This window comes from Cydia pomonella, chromosome 7 (assembly GCF_033807575.1).
Source record: "Cydia pomonella isolate Wapato2018A chromosome 7, ilCydPomo1, whole genome shotgun sequence".
NCBI lineage: Eukaryota > Metazoa > Arthropoda > Insecta > Lepidoptera > Tortricidae > Cydia > Cydia pomonella.
The window spans coordinates 10,731,751-10,753,201 of NC_084709.1; the positions used below are offsets into that span (position 1 = coordinate 10,731,751).

General features: G+C 34.2%; 1 protein-coding gene and 1 long non-coding RNA gene across 7 annotated transcripts in view; one reads left to right on the forward strand and one right to left on the reverse strand.

Annotated features, from left to right (window-relative positions):
- LOC133519784 (four and a half LIM domains protein 2) overlaps positions 1 to 21,451 on the forward strand; it is a 199,905-nt gene that overhangs the window by 166,354 nt on the left and 12,100 nt on the right. For 5 of the 6 annotated variants that reach the window (XM_061853878.1, XM_061853877.1, XM_061853881.1 and 2 more), the window contains one exon: positions 3,895 to 4,069. In XM_061853878.1, coding sequence (XP_061709862.1) covers positions 3,895 to 4,069 — 175 coding nt within the window. Of the gene's footprint in view, positions 1 to 3,894; positions 4,070 to 17,632; positions 17,995 to 21,451 lie in introns of those variants that run through there. The other variant, XM_061853882.1, reaches the window with a different exon arrangement.
- Positions 12,467 to 13,292, reverse strand: LOC133519781 (uncharacterized). Its single transcript, XR_009799678.1, has 2 exons — positions 13,054 to 13,292; positions 12,467 to 12,635 (listed from the first exon to the last, which is right to left on the reverse strand). It is a non-coding gene; the product is annotated as an uncharacterized LOC133519781 (long non-coding RNA).

Genomic DNA, 21,451 nt, shown 5'->3' on the forward strand with positions numbered 1-21,451 from the left:
TTATTTTATTTGTAGTTGAATAACAAAATATGTATTTAATCTCCTTTTAACATAGGAATTCTCTTTTGTGTAGGTACATATAAATAATAGGTACTTAGGTCTTGGTAAGTAATATAGACAGTACAGTAGGTCTTATCTTAATAATTTGAGATCTCATACATGCGTTCCGATATATCTGATGGCGACTGTACATACAATGGGGTCGAGTATACGAGTACAAAGAGCATTAAAATAGTTGTTGATAGACCAAGTGATCGAGCTACTATGGTACCTATCTTTATATCAATTTTATGCATTATGTAATAGCGCAATACAGAATTTTTTTTTGACAAATGTAGTATTATTTTTATAGTAATTAAGGTTATTCATGAACCATCTCGTAATTTAAAAAAAACGGACTTTATCTCTAAATCATATGCCTTATATTTACAGATGTGTTAGGTTACAACTTGGTTCGTGAACGTGGTTTAGAAGCAACTTGAGACTGGGTGCGGAGTAAATTGCATCAATTTTTTTTACAATTTTGAGCGTTTATAGGAGAATATGTGGAGCGAGCATTATTCGACGTGTAGGTGTGGGTTCAACAAAAAGATCGCATGTCAATAGTTCTTTATTGTCGTTAAAATTCAATTAATAATCGCCTTTATCGACCATCAACTGTGTGGTCACTTTTTAATTGATTGACGTTGTCAGGTACAGTTTCACTACTCGCCGCCGCATTGTTCATAGCGCATTACTTATCCTATCGAATACAAGATGTCGCTGATTCCTGTAAACTTATGTTTAAAAAAAAAGACGCTTTACTCTATGCCATATATTGTAGGAAGGGAAGGGTATTCCCTGTCGTACGTCAAAAAATCCAAGATGGTGCCCAAGCCCATGGACAAAAAAGTCTAGCAATAAAATCAACACTTGTCAAAATTTGACATTAGCAATCCACAGTCAGGTGACAATCAAATCAAACCGAACCACTTCGAGTTCAGAGCCATTTCAAACTATATAGTAGTAATAAACAAAGTTGATTTTTGTTTGATTATTTTTTCTATGAATCAGTTTTGATTGTTCCAAATGATAATATCCACAGTTGATAGAATCAACACTTGATACAATCAACATGCGATAGAATCAAGTGTTGATTTGATGTGGATGCGAAATTTGACAGTTGTGCATCTCGAATAAGGCCCCTGAACTGCTGCTCGTATCGATTTGCGTCTGATATAAGACGCCAAATTAATGTACGCTGTAGATTATGAATGATTGAAACAGGAAATCGAGGGATATCTAAGTATTGAACCGAAAATAAAACTTACCTACATACAGATTACAGTCAGTATTTGTAATACATAATTTGTAAAGAATCAAAAAACCTCAAAAAAATCTGTAATCTTGTCATATTCGTTATAAAATTTAAAGTAATTTTATTACGAAATTTGACTATTCTAAATATTATCAGGAAACTTTCGGTAAACAGAAACTATTATCGTACATTGGCTTTTCATTTCCACGGCCAAACACACACTTGATGCGAAAATTGCATTTTTTCTGTAGGGTTACCACCGAATCTCCAATTATTTGGTTGTCATTGTACCTAATAATGCGAGTAAATTCGTCTTATTTTCACACAACCGAGCAAATAATAGATTTGATATATTGGATTAAAAAACTTAAATTAATTTAAATCAAATAATTAGCAATCACAACAAATTAAGGCATTATATTACCCGTCGTTTCATTGATTTATGTCTCCTTATTATTAATTACTGCACGGCAAGGTCGGCAAGCCATATAACAGAATCGCGAACGGTTCTCAATCAAAGTGAAGCTCAATAATTATCACCCAATAGTATTAGGTTTTACAAGAGTTCCGTGCTAGAATGGAAAAACCGATAGGAATGTATCAAACTCGTATATATCACTGAGCACTCAAGATACTTAAGAGAGGAATGTCTTATTTATGTATGTCATGTATAAAAGCGATCGTAGTAACTAGTCAGGCCAAATTTCGAATTAAAATGCTTGTTATGCAAATAGTAATATTTTTATTAAATCTAAATTAAGATTTAGTTATAAGTTGGTATTTAATGTGGTTTCTGGCACGAAACAATATAATTATAAAAAAGTAAAGAAAGACCTGTAATGATAGGTATCCTAAAAACAATAATATTATACCATAACAATTCTAGGTAATAATAGTATTTACATAAACCATATGTTGTATCGCAATTGTGGCATAAAATTGTAACAAACATGATATTTAAAATTAGACTACGAGTAGGTGTTTAGTTCACATTTCATAATTATTTATAAAGATGTTCTGAATACGTACAACAAGTTCTATTACCCTTGACCAGATTTTGTGGTTCTAACCTATTTGTTAATTTAGCATCATGTCGCAGTTGAAGATGTTAATTATACCTTGTCTGTGTGTTACCTAGTTCTTACAATTTTGGTTAGCGTAATCATTGTTTTATGGATCACGGTCAAATAAATCAAACGTCAAATATTTTTATTTGCCATAAAATATTGTAAAATTATTTATGGTAATGGTAAAATTTTATTCATTTCGCAAAACAAGTTTCTTAATGTATTTTTTTTATTTTATTCGATGTAATTTTAATTTTGGGTGTTTTATTTGTAAGTATTCATTAAAATTGTGTCAAACAAGTTATCTTAAGAATTTGTACGTAGACATAATACCTATCTTTGAAATGTGAAATGATGATATTACGAGTATTACACGAATATGATGTTACTCAATATTGATGATAAGGTATTAGAATTATGTTAAACAAATTGCTGTTACATTCAAAATGATATTCTATTACATGAGTCCCATCTAATATATGGCATACACGAATACTCCATTAGAGAATTTCCATAATTATGATGTGACTGGTGATAACGTAGGTAATTTATTAAGCAACTTAATTTTTAATAACAGGCAACACGTCATTGTAAAATAAATACGAGATGAAAGCTTTATAAGTTTAAAAATATTCATGTCCGACAATTAATTGTTTGCTAAGCATACTTACCTCAAGTTTTTGTAACTTTTTGCCCAGAAATCCTATATCAAGCTGCTTCTAACCTTCTATAGTTACTTTATTCATAAGGCAGTGTCTTACCTGAGCGAATAACTCGCGAACGCAAAGCGGCGCGGGTGAATTCAATCCTTTGATACCTATGGAAGTGTCCTACGTGGGCGATCTCCGAATGCCGTTGGGCCGCCGCGCTGCGCCGCGCCGCGCCGCGACGCATTCGCGAGTCATCGCCCACGTAAGCCGCGCTGTAAGAGTGTTTCGTTTAATACGAGTACCTATCTACCTATTGGGTTCATCCTATTAGGTCCCATTCCTTGGTGTCGTGATATCGCTTAGCGTTCATAAAATGTAGAAAATTAGCTGTAACAATGGAAATGGAAAGTTACCGCGAAATTGGCCAAATGCAGAATCAAGTCGATTAATTGCTTGACAGGGCTCTTAGTAACCTTTCCGTATTCCGTTCCTCTTCGCTTTGTGCGTGACAGCGCGCTACCCTGGTGGTTATGGGACTCAAGTCATTAGTCAGTCAGAGAGTATGAAAATGTTGCCCCATTTTTCCCACATAGGTGCGTGGTCGTAGTTTACTTCCCCAAACACGCACTTCGCAAATTGAATAGGGAGCGTGCATGAACTATAGGAGGCAGCACAGGAGCAGTCAGATTTTTGGCGCGAGGCGTAAATGTGATGTTTATTCTTCCAATGTAGCCCACAAGATGGCAGAACCTACTATGCACAAGGACACACGTGACGTGTAAATTTACACGTTTATTGTTCCCATTCAGGCCAAAAGATGGCAGACCCTCCAACGCGCACGGTCCCTATAGCAAATTGTCAATGCCGTTCCTATTTCCAGGACCTGTCGTACAAGGACAAGCACTGGCATGAGGCGTGCTTCCTGTGCGCCAAGTGCCGCGTGTCGCTGGTGGACAAGCAGTTCGGCTCCAAGCTCGATAAGATCTACTGCGGCAACTGCTACGACGCGCAGTTCGCCAGCCGCTGCGATGGCTGTGGCGAAGTGTTCCGCGCCGGTAAGTAATTCTAAATAAGACATCTATTCGACTTGTTTGAATGGTAACTTGGCATTTCGATTATTAAAGCCTTTGAAAAAGTAGTGAAAACACCAGTCATAAATAGGAACTTGAGATAAAAATCTGAAGATTTAGTGATGTCGTCTAAATTGTTGGATACCACGGAATGTCTATTAACAGGATCGAAGTAAAATATAAGGTTATATTAAGTAGGGGGAGTCCGGGAGACTTGAACCTCTTTTTACTCAGAAGCCACTAGAGGTTTATCCGTAAGTGTTAGCAACTCGATATTTCGTGTATAGATGACATATCTAAATAGGTATCTTTAGAGCATAGCAAAGTGCTGATAAAGTACAAAATTTAAGTTCTGCAAAAATATTTTTCTTAAACGGGGTATTGGCTCAAGTCTCCCCAACCTATGGGAGAGTTGACCAGGGGGTGTGGGAGATATGACCATACATATGTTAGGTAGGAAAAACAGTGAAAAAACTGCTGTTTAATCAAATATATTTATTAAAAAAGGAAAGTAGTTGTAACAAAGTATTTTTACCCATAAAACAAAATGTTAAAATTTAATAAACTTTATAAAATTTAAAATCGGCAACATTAAATGAAATTCAAGAGATCAATTATCTTTAAATTATTATTATTATGAATTATTTCTATGAGATTAATTCACTCAACAAATTATCAAAGGCACATGCAAGGTCCTTTTCATTTTACATTACATAATTCTTCATGTCAAATAAAGTTGTCCACATCTTTGTCAGTTAACCCATCGCAAACTTCGTGAATATACCTATCCTTTGCAGGAACCACACAGTCGAACATTTTTTATGCAACTTACGTCGGTGGCAAACAAGCATACGGCCCGTCTGATAGTAAGCAGTGACCGTAGCCTATGGACGCCTGCAACTCTAGAGGTGTTTTATGCGCGTTGCCGACCCTAACACTCCGCACTCCGTACCCTCGTTGAGCTCTGGCAACCTTACTCACCGGTAGGAACACAACACTTGTTTTTTATTTTATTTTTGTTTTTTTTTCTCTTGTCGCTATCTTGCAACACCTTCCTCTTACCTCCTTTGACGTTTGTCCTGCATAAAAATAAAGCAAACCCTTATTTAAGCACAGTGTGGGAGAATTGAACCACTGATCATGTCTCCCTACCACCATGCGGCTCAACTCTCCCGCACCCCCCTTTACTTTATATGGATTTTGTTTTCTTTATACTCTTACAATAAACATTCCAAATGATCACTGTTAGTAAAACTACATTAACCAACAAGTACAATAAGATAAAATAATACTACTCACCTGTTTAATTTTCAAAATAGTGTAAAAATATAAAATTGTAATTTTTTTCACTTCGCGACAGCGAAACCACGTTTACTCCAGTCATTTCCAAACCAGACTAATAGCGGCCAATATGGCGTCGCCAAAAGTTGCGCCTTCTGTTAAAGTACGACATGAGCTGTCAACGGCGTCGGTGGCGCGAAATTTGAATTGAAATATTTGTCGTGGTTCAACTCTCCCACCTGGTCATATCTCCCGGACTCCCCCTATGTATGACTAAGCATGGACGAAATATGTACGCTACAATTCATGTTGAATTTCACTGGTAATGAATGGTTGTAATCGCAGACTACGTAACGTAAACCTATTTAAAGGGGGAAAGAGAGTTATGCTTGTAATTAATGTTTGGGTTAAATTGACTTCAGTCGCTTGAATACGAGAAATAAAAATAACGTAAAATCGTTTTCGGAATCCTATCACTTAAATATTAATATTTGTTTTACATAGCTTTATCTTTTAATTTATTTCCCCCGTATAACCCACCCATATTTCAGTGACATGTCAACGTCCTTATCTCTCTGACACAATGCCTATTTTAGTGTGACCTGTTCAGTACAAGCTGCCGGGTGTGTATAATCCATATAAGGGCGTCTCTCCAGCCAGTAGCTCAACAAGGAGGCGTTAAGGTCGCGATTCAAAGAAAACAACCAATGCCAATGCCATAACCTCGACCGGTTTACTTTTAAAACCCTTTATGGACTTGCACAGGCCACATACAGTAAATTTGATTGAGTTTAGTGACTCATTTTACCACCTTTTTTTGTAAATGGAGCCATTCAGTGCAGATGCCGTTTGTACAAACTATGCAAATACTTGGAAATACATGTACCTATAAATTATCTTTAATTGTATTAAACATGTGAACATGTCATATAACTAAATGCGAATTCAAATTGAATCACAGTTCTGACATAATATGCCCATAAAAGTAATCTAATCGCAAATTAACTCGCAATGCGGGCGATACGAGAGAAATAAGCAAAACAGTCGTAAATTGTGAGCGAAACGACACCAAATGAGCGCAAACTGGCCGTGCGGTGTCGTTGCGCACTTTCATGGCCTCTGTAATTGAAATTGGAACATCACTAATGGATTGAAGAGAATTGTTTGTCTCTGGTTTCTATGTAGGTATATACCTACATGGGTCCTTATATACCTACATCAAACAAGAGAGTATCGCGGTAAATACACGCAAAATAAAATAATCAGTGGTCCGTCCGATGTGTACTTCACGTGCATTTTCGTCACGCAAAGTGGCCTGTAGCTTAGGTATTTTCACCCGATAGAAATGAAGTTTAAAGTTAAATGCAAAACAACTTTACTTCGCGATCTGGATGTGCATAATGGTTCATTTCTTTATCCCTAATATGTATATGTATAGCTATTATTATATATGACCGACTCTTAGAGATTTGTTTTATCTGTTGTGTTTAAGTTAAAAGAAAAGAACCAAAAGCTAATTTAATCCGAGGTACATGATCCTACCCGGTGTTTCCTTTCGTCGATATTTTGGGAAGACTGATGAGGGCGATGGGATATTTTAGTGCCACTGATTGTGTTTATAGAAATACACGTCCATATATTACTGATGGCATCGATTTTAGGCAGGCATCGATTACTTACAATTAATCCAATTACAGGTTACATAGTTCATTTTAAAATAAATAGATTTAGCAACCGTCTGTGTCATTTAAAAAAAGCGAGATATTTAAACTAAGACTAGAAGTTGTAAATATTGAACTGAAATCGATTGGATATGCTAATGGACATACGATAACACTACTATAAATCATTTTCTGCATGGCGTTCATAATTCGCCACTGCAGTATTTGCAATTTATATGCAAAACATAAAGGCAAAACTTTGATTAACTATCTACTCGCAAGATTCACTTCATAATATGTTCATATAAACTTTTGTTGCTAACGTATAATAGTACGGTCGCCAAATCTCAAAAGCCCTCTAGAAACACGATTTAATTGACTCGGCTCGGCCTTACCCACAACCGGTATCAATGTGTTCGGACAGTTCTCCTGATCACCGTACATGCGGTAGTAAAGCGGAAAAATGGTGGAGGGGATAGTAATGACGTCACAAAGATGGCGGCCGGACCTATTCTTTTTGGCGGTGTATCTCGAAAACCACTTAACCGATTTTAATCATCGAGGTGTCAAATAATAGCTTATATTATGGAGATTATTTCCTTTTTTACAAACATTTACGTGAAACCTATAGGAAAAAAAATAATCACAAAAAACAGTTTTTTTATAAAATTATTTTTTTTTATTTTGTAAAAATCTCCGTAAATATTAGCATTTCGCAAATTTTGTTTAATATAAAACATATTGCTTCATTATCAAGGAATATAATGAGCCTTAAAACATACAGATCGAGTAATAAACAATGAAGCTACACTCATTTATTTGCGCATGGGTAACGATAACTGGCTTTTACCGGTCGAAACTGTGGTGACTGTTACGATACGTATTGAATGGAATTGGTCCCATAGTAAAAGTTGTTAAGTATGACCTATAAAGTCGCTGCGCAGAGTATGACTGGTGGTTAAAAGTTCACCCTGTATAAATTTTTTAAGTAAAAAGAAATATGTAGGTACATACTATGATTAAGACGAAAAAAGAGACTAAACGTCGAAGTAAGGTAACATTATTGTGTCTGGTTTTTATAATTTTAATTATAATTTCAGTAATTAAAACCGATACTCTATAAATTCCATTCAATACGTATCGTAACAGTCACCACAGTTTCGACCGGTAAAAGCCAGTTATCGTTACCCATGCGCAAATAAATGAGTGTAGCTTCATTGTTTATTACTCGATCTGTATATTTTAAGGCTCATTATATTCCTTGATAATGAAGCAATATGTTTTATATTAAACAAAATTTGCGAAATGCTAATATTTACGGAGATTTTTACAAAATAAAAAAAAATAATTTTATAAAAAAACTGTTTTTTGTGATTATTTTTTTTCCTATAGGTTTCACGTAAATGTTTGTAGAAAAGGAAATAATCTCCATAATATAAGCTATTATTTGACACCTCGATGATTAAAATCGGTTAAGTGGTTTTCGAGATACACCGCCAAAAAGAATAGGTCCGGCCGCCATCTTTGTGACGTCATTACTATCCCCTCCACCATTTTTCCGCTTTACTACCGCATGTACGGTGATCAGGAGAACTGTCCGAACACATTGATACCGGTTGTGGGTAAGGCCGAGCTGAGTCAATTAAATCTGGCCTCTGAGCGGCTTGGCGACCGTACTATAATGGATATTTGCGGACTTAAGTACAATATGCACTGAAATGAACTTAAAACAAAACGTTATGTACCGATATTTGAGTTATTTAGAGGCATAATAATCAATATAAAATGAATGTCGCGTTAGGGTGGCGACCAAAAATGTACTGTTATTCCTCTATTTAAAGTTGTGCTGCAATCGAAGGCTACAATTAAATACTATCAAGTCAATACTTACAAGTTCCTAATTTGACCACCAGACAATTTAATGTGCTGCATACTAGTTAATTGTAATGGCCGCACACATGCACTTACTAGTAGTGTAATAGTAGATAAGGATACTTTATTTTTCAAGTAGGCATATTACAATGCCCTTATAAACGTCAAATAAAGCTACGCCGGCTCTGAGCCTACACCTCTGACCCGAGACGATTTAAATCCCTCCTAAATTGTAGGAGCCAACACCCATTAAATTTAAAAAATCCAGTTCAATTAATATGAAATTAAAAACAAAGAACATAAAATAACAATCATTAGTGACTTTCTTATAGAAATTGATGCACTAGATTGCTAATGCCAAACATCCCTATCCATGATATAATCGTTTATTTTGTAGTATGCTCGCGAAATGAGGTTTTGCTTAACAACTGTTTCGAATTTAAGCTCGGTGACACCAATTAAATATTTCTATTAGTGAGCTTTTAGCTGTAAATAGATGAGCTTTATGCGAGTTAAAGCGCACGCGTCCAATACGTTTTTGATACAATTTACATACGTCTCAAATCAAATGTATATAATTTGAGAATGAGTTGCTCGTTCTTTATTGATAGATGATGTCATTGATATCACTTGTTTGGGATCAATTGGAAGCCTATTGAATCACATCTGCGTTGACCCCGCATGGCTTCTTTATCGAGTTAATTGGAAATCTGTATCGATTTTGTTCTGTATTCGATAACAAAGTCAACCCTTGCCCCGTTTGTACTGGGACAAATAAATGTAAGTTAGAAATTACTTGCTATTATTTTTGTACCAGCCACATTCTTAATTTTAGGTGACCCCGCTACAACTAAAAATAAAATCATAAATCTTTGATGCACTTTTGGATTCAAGGTAATAGATTATTTATTTCCGCGCGTAAATCATTCATAACATTACCTAAGACCGTCAATTAAGTTGTTTGCCTTTGGGCTTCTAATTGATAGATTGAGTTGCTTAATTAAAATATTGAAATCCTAGAAATACCAATTGAAGTAAAGTATTTACTTACCGTAGAGGCAACAACAATAACCACGTTTTTGTGAATCTCATGTCGAATGTCTTTTCAATGACTCCCACGTCCACGCGATGATCCAACCGAATCGCGGAAGCGACTCAATGACTCATGTAATTACATCGATTATTTTAATTTTAACACCAAAGTCGAATTCTCATAGGTAAACGGGGCGTTCGGATATTTATCTTCTCATTCTTACAATCCTTGTGCTACTTGAGAGTGAGAGGGATGAGCTAGCAACGGTAAAAGATCCGTTATAACTGTTATATATAAATACTTAGTCCGTTATAAGGATGATTTCAAAATAATAAATGTGAGGTCCGGTATGGCGTGTTAGGTTACAGCTGTACCTAAGCTCACAGTTATGAATCAAAGCATTTCGGTTTTCAGACAGTTGACCCAAGAATCTTCGACATTCATAGAAATCGGTGATGTCAGGAACATATTTTATATATGTATAACCTACTTAGCTACCACTTTACTGCCTTGCGCTGACCTAATGCCTGCCTATATTTTGTGGAAGACTGCATTTAAGGTTATATTTCCATTCGTTTGCGAGCTTTATACATTTTTTTACTATTTCTTAGTTAAGGGGAAAGGTGACAAAGTCACGTGACCGCTAAACCATGCAACGGTATATAGTCCTCATTTTATTAATTTTCCTCACAGGATCTTGACATTATAGAGAATATATTTACGCAAGTTGTGTATATTAATCACAGCTATATGCCATTTCGTGTGATTTTATTGGATATTTTCATTATGATAAGAGTTAACTGGGAACTTTGCGTGGAATTTTATTTTCGCTCCTATTATAATATTCTAAACATCGAAAAAAACAAACGAACGGGCACTGCTATGGTTAATATGCAATAAATAGTATTATAATATTGTCCATAATGATATTATCCACGGAAGAAAATGGGGACTAAGTTTGCATGGTGAAACATTCGTCCACTATGGTCTTAAAGGTACAAGCGCATACGCCTAGCAAAATAAAATAACACTACGGGCATTTATCTCAAATGTTTCATCATCTGTTAAGGTTTTAAAACTCTCTACTTAAACTAAACTTCAAGCGTGCCGTCTGGAAAAGGTAAAATCCTTTTAGGAAGATATAAAATCATTTGTGCGCTCTGCGAGGTGAAACATTTTTACCGGGAAATCAACGAAAAGCAGAGTGGAAAATTAAAATGTTGTGTCGTGGTATAAAATGCCGGACCTGCTCAGTTTTCGGATATTCTGCATACTTCCAACAAAAAAAATATAACAATGACAATTTACATATAATTTGTTGAATGATTAAATATTATTATTGATTGTGTACCTACGTATACATTATTATCTTATTATACCACCAGGTAGTGACTTACCTATTTGGTTTACCAGAAACAGCCAATACCTGCGAATAATATTATTATAGTTAATTACATGTTGCCAAATCCCGTGATTAATTGAACTTTATATTATGTCAGACTTAAAACTAAATTATTTAGAGAAAAATTGTCTAACTCCAATAGTGCAAAATGTCAACATAAACATGACACAACTTATGTCCATTACTATTTGTCAAGTGTCATAGTGTGACATGGTGAATCATCGTGAGTGGGCCGCAATAGCCATCAGGCTCTATAATCTCTATAGTGTCGTAAATTTACGATTAATAATATGTTAATAATAATGCCGGATGCCGGTCGACCTTGTGATTAGGTTCTAATAAGCCCTATACAACTTAATACTGCAGGAAACTGGGTGAGGAGTTTGTGAGTGAAGTATTTATTTGTTGAAAGATAGTGATCGCTGATATCAAAGTTTTGTCATAAAGATGCAAGATAGAAGCGAGGTGGGGCCCATTTAGACAAATTGCACCCACCTCGACAAGACTTAATCAGATTTAGTTACCAAACTACACTGAAAAAAAAACCTGGTACTGGTAACCAGAATCTGGTTAGCTGTACTATATTGTCTTGTTGTATATGTGACGACAGGACACTTTGTAAACATAACCAGACCATTCTGGTTAAATTAAATTTGTTAACTCTATGAAGCGTATAGTAATTCATAAAGTGCAGAAATGTAATGTATACCCATGCACCCTAGTAGTGGGTATAAGACTTTTAGTAAACCCAATTAGCCGGTCTGTTAATGGTTACTAAATAATACAGTAACATATACGTTCCTATCCTGTTGTTATAACAAGGTATTTGGTATGTGTAACTGAACGATTTGTGCGGTGTACTGGTTTTATATTGTTCACGTTACCAGAACGCACTGTGCTAATGGGGCTTCTAAACGGGCCATATGTTGACTGCAATATGTGGCCAGCAACTATTGGTGTCCTCTTACTCACATGTTAGAAAGGGACACTAATAGTTGCCGGCCACATATTGCAGTCAAAATATGGCCCGTTTAGAAGTCCCTTCAGCACAGTGGGTTCTGGTTACGTGAACAATATATAACCAGTACACCGCACACATCGTAGACAATTTAAAAGTAAAATAATACGAGAAATAAAATCAAACGCTTTATTATTGGTTTTCTAAATAATGATAATTATAAAGCATCTTCAAATTATTTAAAGTATATCAAGAACAGTATGAATTAAAGGGTCCAGCAGGCTAGGTTAACAAGACTGCCCCCCACGAGGGATTTGGTTATACTTTTAGAGTAGTGGCTGCACCTGAGAACAAATAAATAATTAATTTAAAACATAGTTTTTGTATTTGACTTAGTAAATACGTCATATATATGCGTCAACCCTAATGTGCAACAACCTAGTTAGAAAAGGCAAAAGAACTGCTCAAGCTACTTGTTTTATGAATACATGAGTTATAATATCACTCTCGTCGATAAATGACATGGATAAAATGCATAGACATCAAATGACGCCATTTTGTTACAATAAATATGTCGTCACGCGAAATAATTATGTAGGTATCAAACACAAAGTAGGTAAGTACAACCACACCTCGAGTATATGGCTAAAACTATTTTACAGCGGAATTGAATACAAAGCATTCATAATTATTTATTAACAATGAATACAGGCGAGTGATGACAAACATTAATTTCGACCATAACATCAGCTTTTTACTTACTTTCGAAAATTTCCGTATATTCCTCCAGGTTCCACGTTATTAGATGGTTTCTTAGGTCTTCGTCCATGCTCACAAAACAGACAAGTTTTTAAGCACACTTATACTATACACTTGTACTAGTTTACAGTTAAATTATGGACAGGATCTAAGTAAATAAAAAAACCGACCGTCACAACGAAAGACGCTGGGGCAATGGCTGTTCCGTGACTTGCGCAATTCCTTTCTCCCTCCCCCGCCACCCGCGCATACACCATGGTGTTGGCACAACCGTTTGATTCGTTCAGAATACAATGCATTATAGTAGCCATAACATAATAACTTATAACGTGTACACTCGTATCTTTATTTTTACATATCAATAGTTAGTGTTACGATGCATATATTAAACGAGACAAACGTTTAATATTTACAACACTTGCATCTTTACATATACCACGAAATTGTAAGCAGTACTAAATTGCATTTAACTAGAATTAATTAGTGATGTTTATAAAATAAGTTTTACACGATACAACATTTTTTGTTATTACTACCGGATTTTAGTAGGTATAACTATATTTTTAACTACTATACGTTCTGGTAGTATTGTAGAAAAATATTTTTTTCGGTGTATTATTAATGTTTTAGTGGAATAAAATGACAATTTTAACTAAAGTAATTACCTACTTATTCGAAAAAAATAACAGTAAGTATTGTAATAAATGTTTACCTAGTCACGTATTTTCCAACCACTTTAAAAATAATAACAATATTCTCGTGGAAAAATATTCTCGCAATATCGATAAATCACGCGCACGGCATCTTCCCCTGATTTCCATACAAAAACAAAATCATACCCACTTGGAAATAAAGGCGTGGGCACATCATTAGTATAACCAATACAGCACACATTGAGAAAACCTAACGTTTCTTATTTCTATAAGCATAAAGATGTATTTCGGTTGTTTATTTTTTATAAAACGATCTGACTTTACAAATTTGCCGGAATAAAAAGTAGCGTCGCTACGAGTCGAAGTAAAATAGCGAGGTTGTATGAAAATAATTTAGTTCCAAGTTTGTCCGCTTCCTTCAATAAAGTTGTATTATCAGATTTGTGGCACAGGCAGCGTTTTGTTTTAAATTATTCATTGGTCCTGCGATTAAATCACCGAGTGATGTATTGAGCTCTCCGCGTAATACTCGCGTTAATGCTATCTCATTAATATTAATGAATGTTTGATTATGCAGAAAAAGCCCAGTTCCCAATTTCCCATATATTGATTGCGTGGAAGGGAAAAAATATAAGCCTAAGAGTAGGAATTTAAAGATTATAAATCAGATGTTAAATTTAAAGAAGCATGTTTAATTACTATAATGGGCTGTTTGGATATCGACTTTCCTACGAGTAATTTTACAGTGTTGTAGCTTAGCTACAAAGTTTATTCTTTTTCTAATGATCTTTCTTAACTTACTCCAGCTAATTTAATTCACCAGTTAAGCATAATGTACAAGTCATATTTACGTAACGAAACCCTAAAACGCACTAAGTATTACTAGCGATGTACCGACCAATCCAGCAATATCATTGAAACTCCCAGTACCGTGCACGTTCGCTTTACATATTTAAAAACCAGGGCAGATGGTAGCCGGCCGTCCTGCAATCTATGTACATGCCGAATGTGTATTGCATGTCCATCGGGTCCATCCTTTCTATAACATTTTTTTTTAGTTTTCTGAAACTGAATATGTATACTCTCGATTCTAAGCATTTTGGAAAAATATTGTCAGAGTAAGTAATAGAACATTGCTTGTTTCTGTTTTAGGGAGAAATGTAAAACACCAAAACATTTTGAATTTTTTTTTTGTCACTTTTTCATAACAGAACTGTCGTTAATGCTCCCTAATGATATAAAAGTAAGTTGACACTGACCTGCATCTCAAGTGCATCAGTACTATTAATTTAGTGCCCATCGGGCTTAACGCCGATGTAATGACACCTGTTTCAGATAAGACAATTTTACGACCTCATATAAATCGTATAGTCTTGTAACAGTAGAAAACCTAATTAACTATGAGTGAAATGTAATATGTAAAACTGGGAATCATAAATCTTGAAATTCATTTATTACCTATTTCCTGTATATTACATAATTATGTGTATATTTACATTTCGTGACATAGATACAGATTCGCTGACAGTGCAATAATAAACCAAAAATAATGCGTTTCATCTTAAATTGTTTTAAGCGACATTTATACCGTATGTCAAATGTACACGAATTAAATGAATATTGTGTGACAACCCTATGATTCTATTTCAATGAATTTTCACCACTGAAAACGGGGTCTGGTTATAGTACATTTCTTTAAAGAGAAGATAAAGAAATAATAAATTAATTTTTAAATGAGCTAGAATTAATTATATATTTAAAAAAATATATACTATTAGGTGTTTAGAGTGTATCTCTGATAAGATAAAGTAAACCGCATCCGGATTCAGTCTACTTTATCTTAACAGAGATACACTCGAAATACCTACATGTATATATTTTAATCGAACCTGCTCACCAAATTACGAACACACACGAGAATCGGTTGTGAAATGCAACCTGTAGAGGAGAACATTAGGACTTACGAAATAATTTTTGCCCAAGCTGAAACGGAGACTCTGCTCCCGCTCGGTCTATTATGTACTACTGTACTCACATTAGTACTCGTAAGTTATCATATTTTTCAAGTATTATTAAATGTCCCCTAAATTTATGAAGATGAGGTAATACTAAAACGCAGATAAACAAAATTTAAATACAAATTTATGAAGGCGCGCCTGTTTGATGCCACAATCTACGCTTAAGATCGCTCCGCCAAAACTAGACCGAGATTGTTCATATATCAACCCTCGGTATAACATAAAATCTTATTTAAAAATACCATTAATGAAAACTAAAACTTAATCAATATTTTCAATTCACCAAACCGTAGATTAGATACTTATGAAGTATTTTTTGATATAACTTTGCATAAATACTTTGAAAGCTTTATCAACTTTCAGACTCCGAAAACTCAGTATTCATTCATCTGAGTGTATCTTTAAATTTACCCTGAACTCTGAAAAGATATACCGACGTTTTGTCAAGTGTGCAATGTAAATAACAAACATAAATGTATTTGTATTACAGCTTATCGATGTTTACATCCAATGCATTTGCAACACATGCATAGGTATTTAGTTTGAATGTAAATATATTTCTAGGTTATCTGGTTCTATCAATCAACCGTCAGCCCACATCCACCCACAACCACAAAGGACTCTTCATTTTCTTGCCACCTTGTTCTACTAACATCATACTAGTATTCTATCAAATGTACAGAATGCAAACAGATTTCGAATTGCGTTTTTGGCATTTGACTTAGTGGCAAATGTTGCTGATGTCACAGATTTTATTGAAAGTCATCACGCAATACGAAAATAGGTATGTCGTTATTTTCACCGTAAATATACATATATAACAAAATATCCCAATAGCTCCGAGATTTCTCCAATTTTCAAATGATGTAGATACCTATTGGGATTGTATTGGAGTAGTATTAGCTGCACGCGAAAACTAGTCCAAATACATACCTAGCTATTTAGTGTAAGAGGGACCCGACTTATGATGAGATTAAATTTGAATTAAATTAAATTATTGGCTGAATACAGGCCCCATACTCGATGGTAGTGAGCATTTTTTGGTTATTTTATTAGTTTTTTAATGTCGTTTGATAGTTATGTTTTTTATATCATTAGTAAATAGTAGATTTACGTATTAATGTGTGTCTAACAGACGTGTTAAAGTTATCGTCTGCTTATCGTCTGAACGTGTCTTACCTATTCATACGGTTCATATAAAAAGTTCTGAGAATACGTCTCGGTCAATATGAAATGCAAATTAATAATTAAACAAAAAACTATAATTGTCATGTATTGTATTTATTTAATTCAAGCAACATGGCTCATATAAGTTTTGAAACATACAAGTTAAAATTAAAATACAAACTTATAATTAAAATAGGTATTACATAGTAAAGTCAAATACTTACATACTTATTTTAAAATCGTTCCTAGACAGGTCATAGAAAAATACTGATTATGTGTAATGTACTTTGTCATTGTTAGAGCAGGTCATTACACACATACCTATTAATAAATTATTTCAACAAAAAGATAACAAACCATCAAATGTATTACCAGCTCTGAACTTATTTTACCTTAGTTCCTTAATTAGAAAACATACGTTGAGCTTACTTAATGTAGACACAGGTAATTTACATACTTAAATATAAGACTAGATTGCAGTTGAACTTGTACTTAATAACACATATCGTATTGTGGTAGGTAATTGCATCTATTCAACTAGGCCCATACTTATCGGTAAACGTAATATACAGTAATTTGGAGGTCAAGATCCACATCTGTTGATCTTATGACAAGGCAATTAACATGATTGAGAATGAATTGTTTCCTCATTACGAGCATCTCTACAGTAAGTTATCGCGGTAGATCCACAGCCTACACTGTGCCTACGCCTCCCTCCGAATATCGCACCAACCAGCCAGTTACGTACTGGCCGCCGAGAAGCCTACACTACGCTCGCGTTTAAAAAGAATAAGTCGTCTTTGGCGCGCTTTTAAACTTTTTAATCTCAAACGTCAATACGGACGCGACCTTTCTATTCTCTTAATTTTGAAGAACTTGAGTAATAATGTCGGCGGATGTGTTGAGTGATGATTTAAAATCTCGTCTACATTTGACGACAAAAACAGTAGGGCAAGATAGAATACGAAGGGCGAGGGAGAATAACGAGGATGTCGCCATATTGTCCATGTTCCTGCCTAACGCCACAGCTGAAAGGGAAAACAAAAAGTTCTGCTGCGCCATGAGGGACCAGTGCTTGCTTGGAGACCCAAGGAAAACTATTGCAGGTTTTTTTATTGTATTCCAAACATTTAATTGTTTTAATTACTGACAATATCTTATTAAGATAATTGTAAAATTCTACACCTGTTTCAATATTATTGTTTATAAAATACCTTGCATATAATAATAATAAAATAAGCATAGGCAGACATGCAATGGTTGAATGACAATAGGCAATAGAAGATAGAAGAAGACGACTATTCATTATTACGAAACGAATTGGTCCTAGTTAAAGTTAGTCTAAATAAGATTAAGTAGAAAAATACAAAAAATATGTTACTGACTGATTGATCACCAGCCTTTTACAGTGCGGCCGCCCATTGCCATGTAAATGCACCGAAACGTTGTTAACCGCAGACGTCATTCGTTCAAAATAAATATGAAATCATTTATTCGTATGTCGTTCGAATTTTGCATCCGCTTTTTTAAATTGTGTTGCCGAAGTTGGGGATTTTATTTCTTGTCTGCTTTTTAAACCAGATTTAATTTAAAATACTCATAAATAATGTTTCATTTCGAAATCTGACCTGACCTACCTGTCGTATAAAACTCGCTTAAATATTTTGTTAAAACATGTATATTGCGATAAGATTATTTTAGTTTAATTGTCTTCATTGGTAGTGTTTGTTTATATAACCTACTGACTTGCGATCCCTGTGTTTCATCTGAATCTGACTTGCATCCAATTAATAATGCTTTTGCAACTGTCAATCAAAATATATTATAGTTGGATGGCATTCTTATATAAAATTGTAATAAAGTTGTAAATGTTGTCTGTTTACTGTGTTTTGTATCTAAAACTAAATAAAAATTGATATTGATGACTTAATAATTAATTGTGAAGGATTTTCAGCACTAAATAGTTTTAATTAAAGTTTAAAATAAATAGTTTTAATTAACCTAACCGAACAAAATGGTCGCCTTAAAATTCACACACTTTTGTATCCTACACGTCCCGGTCTGGCAATAATCAGGCATCAAGTAAATTTACATTAGTCACCCGTTAATTCTAAGCCGCACCATTAATTCGTTCGCTCGTAATTGAATGAACGTCTATATCGTCTATCCTTTCATTCAATTAATCTTGTCATTCAATGAAATGAAGGCCGTATTTAATTTTATTATTAGTATAACAAACACGTATGCAGATGTTTAAGCAGGACAAATGTTTTTAAACAATGAGCCAGTATATTTAAATAATATTATAATTCAAACAAAGTATACATACCTTACTAAAAACCATGAATTCATTCTTAATTTAGAAACGATCAATTCTTATTTAAGTCCAGAAATATTCTACCAATTTTACATAATTAAAATACGTTACTTTACCTTAAGAAATAGCTTTGTTTCTTTTATTTGCACATTCCGAACCAGCCAGCAATAAAATTGTCAATAGGAAATCAGTATCTATCTCAACAAGGCGTCAAATTTTAACAAAGCTCATTCATGCACTTGTAGTTTTCCTGAAGTCCTATAATCTCACTTGACATTCCATAATCTTATTTCAATTTACTAAAGGACTAACGGCTCGATTCGAAACTGCCATCACTTTTGACACTGACATATCCAATCCATATCGTATATTTAGGAAATATTTGGCCTATCTTAAAGTTCGAATCGGGCCGTAAGTTACAATAGCGCAAAAACGCTTGCAATGTATGTAGAAGACGTTGTACGCAGATTTGTTCCATCTTTAAAAATAGAGTCGGCGGTAAAAAATTAGATTCGGCCGAAAGTTTGAGATGATTTATGTAAACATACGGTTATAGTAAGTAGTTATACCATACTTGTCGAATGTGTTACCTTCACATAGTTGAAGCTTAATAACTAATAAACAAATTTAAGCAATGTCATGCAGAAAAGAAAACAACATTTATTTTAAAAACTAGTTTAAATTAACGTTTGATATCTTTCGGATAACTATAAAAACATCGCATGTGTAACAAAAGGAGGGAGTTAAAATTATCGACACGATAGTATTTATCTGGTGATTGAACGCTGTAAATAGACTACCTACGTTAACTATCCATTCTATGGTAACTATACCTACCTATTAATAGACAACTGCTACCATTCGGACTTAAGCCGATTTGACGGGTCCCGACTGATTGTAACCCAATTTCACGACCCGTTTCGCAACCACCTTTGATGAACGATCTACATACACATAAATATACCTTCACTACACATTTTATAATACGCGAAGCACACGCACAGAATTTGCTTCCATTTGTGTTTATACTCATATGAGTTAATAGTCACTACAAACACATAATCGTGATCAGCGGTAAGCTTCATATTTTTTGCTACCAACATTTGACTATTAGTTATATTCATAACGATTTTATTATTAGGTAACAACTAGGCAAGCTCAAAATAAGTTAAATCTGTAATTAACTCAAAAAGCTTTTTTTAGATATACCTATTGATCGTACGACGTAAAACCGAGTCGTAAAGATCTGAAGAACTTTTTATAGATTTTATGGCCATACTAGCCGGGAGGATTGAAACAGTCCGCTCAAATAATTACACAATTAATCCCAGTATACACATGTACAAAAGCTTACTGAAACTATTCATTGCGCACAGCGCGTGCCTTAAAGGGGAAGCCGTGCCAGAGATGGTTGATCGTTTAAGTTTTACACAACCCATTTCAAACTTAAATTGAATTGTGCCCCTTCTTGATGCTATAAATATTGAGTACATTAATACCAAAATAATGCTATTCAAAAAGCTATGATGCAATAGACATACATGTAGGAGCACATGACACATTAAACTTAGTTTATATAAGTCTTACTTTGAAGATACATAATAGAAAATACATAATAAGTATTCAAAATAAACGTGAACAGTACGCATGAATGCAATTAAAAACAGTATTTCGCTATGAAACTCGACATAAAGTTAAACAGCTCGGAAATGCTTACAAATCTGTATAACACCGTAATATCCGTTCAGACGTCCCTGGCTGTTTGCGCCGTGCCGCTACATTACTTTTGCTCTCCTTTAAAAAAAGTTGTTTATTAAATACTGGAGAAATAAATCTTATTTAGATACATGTTGCAAATTTGAGCAGACATAAGTAGGTATACTATAGTTTTGTAGGTATATTATACTAAGATTAAGAAGGTGAGTCGGTTTAATTTTCGAATAGGTAGTCCACCTAATATAAATGCTACTGATACATATTTATATAAATACACTCAAATTTATGAATAAATGATTAAAGTACTCATAATAGGGATGATGACACATGTTGAATTTTATAACAAAATCTAGTAAAATAGATAGCAAACGAGCAATTTATCGCAATAATGTGGTTATTAAAATAATATATGGAAATGATAAAATATATAGGACTTGAAAGTTTCAAAACTAAAGGTTTTTTTTTCCAAAAAGGAATAAAGCAAGGGTACCATTCGGTTCCTTACATTTTATCCAAAAAATATTGTATAG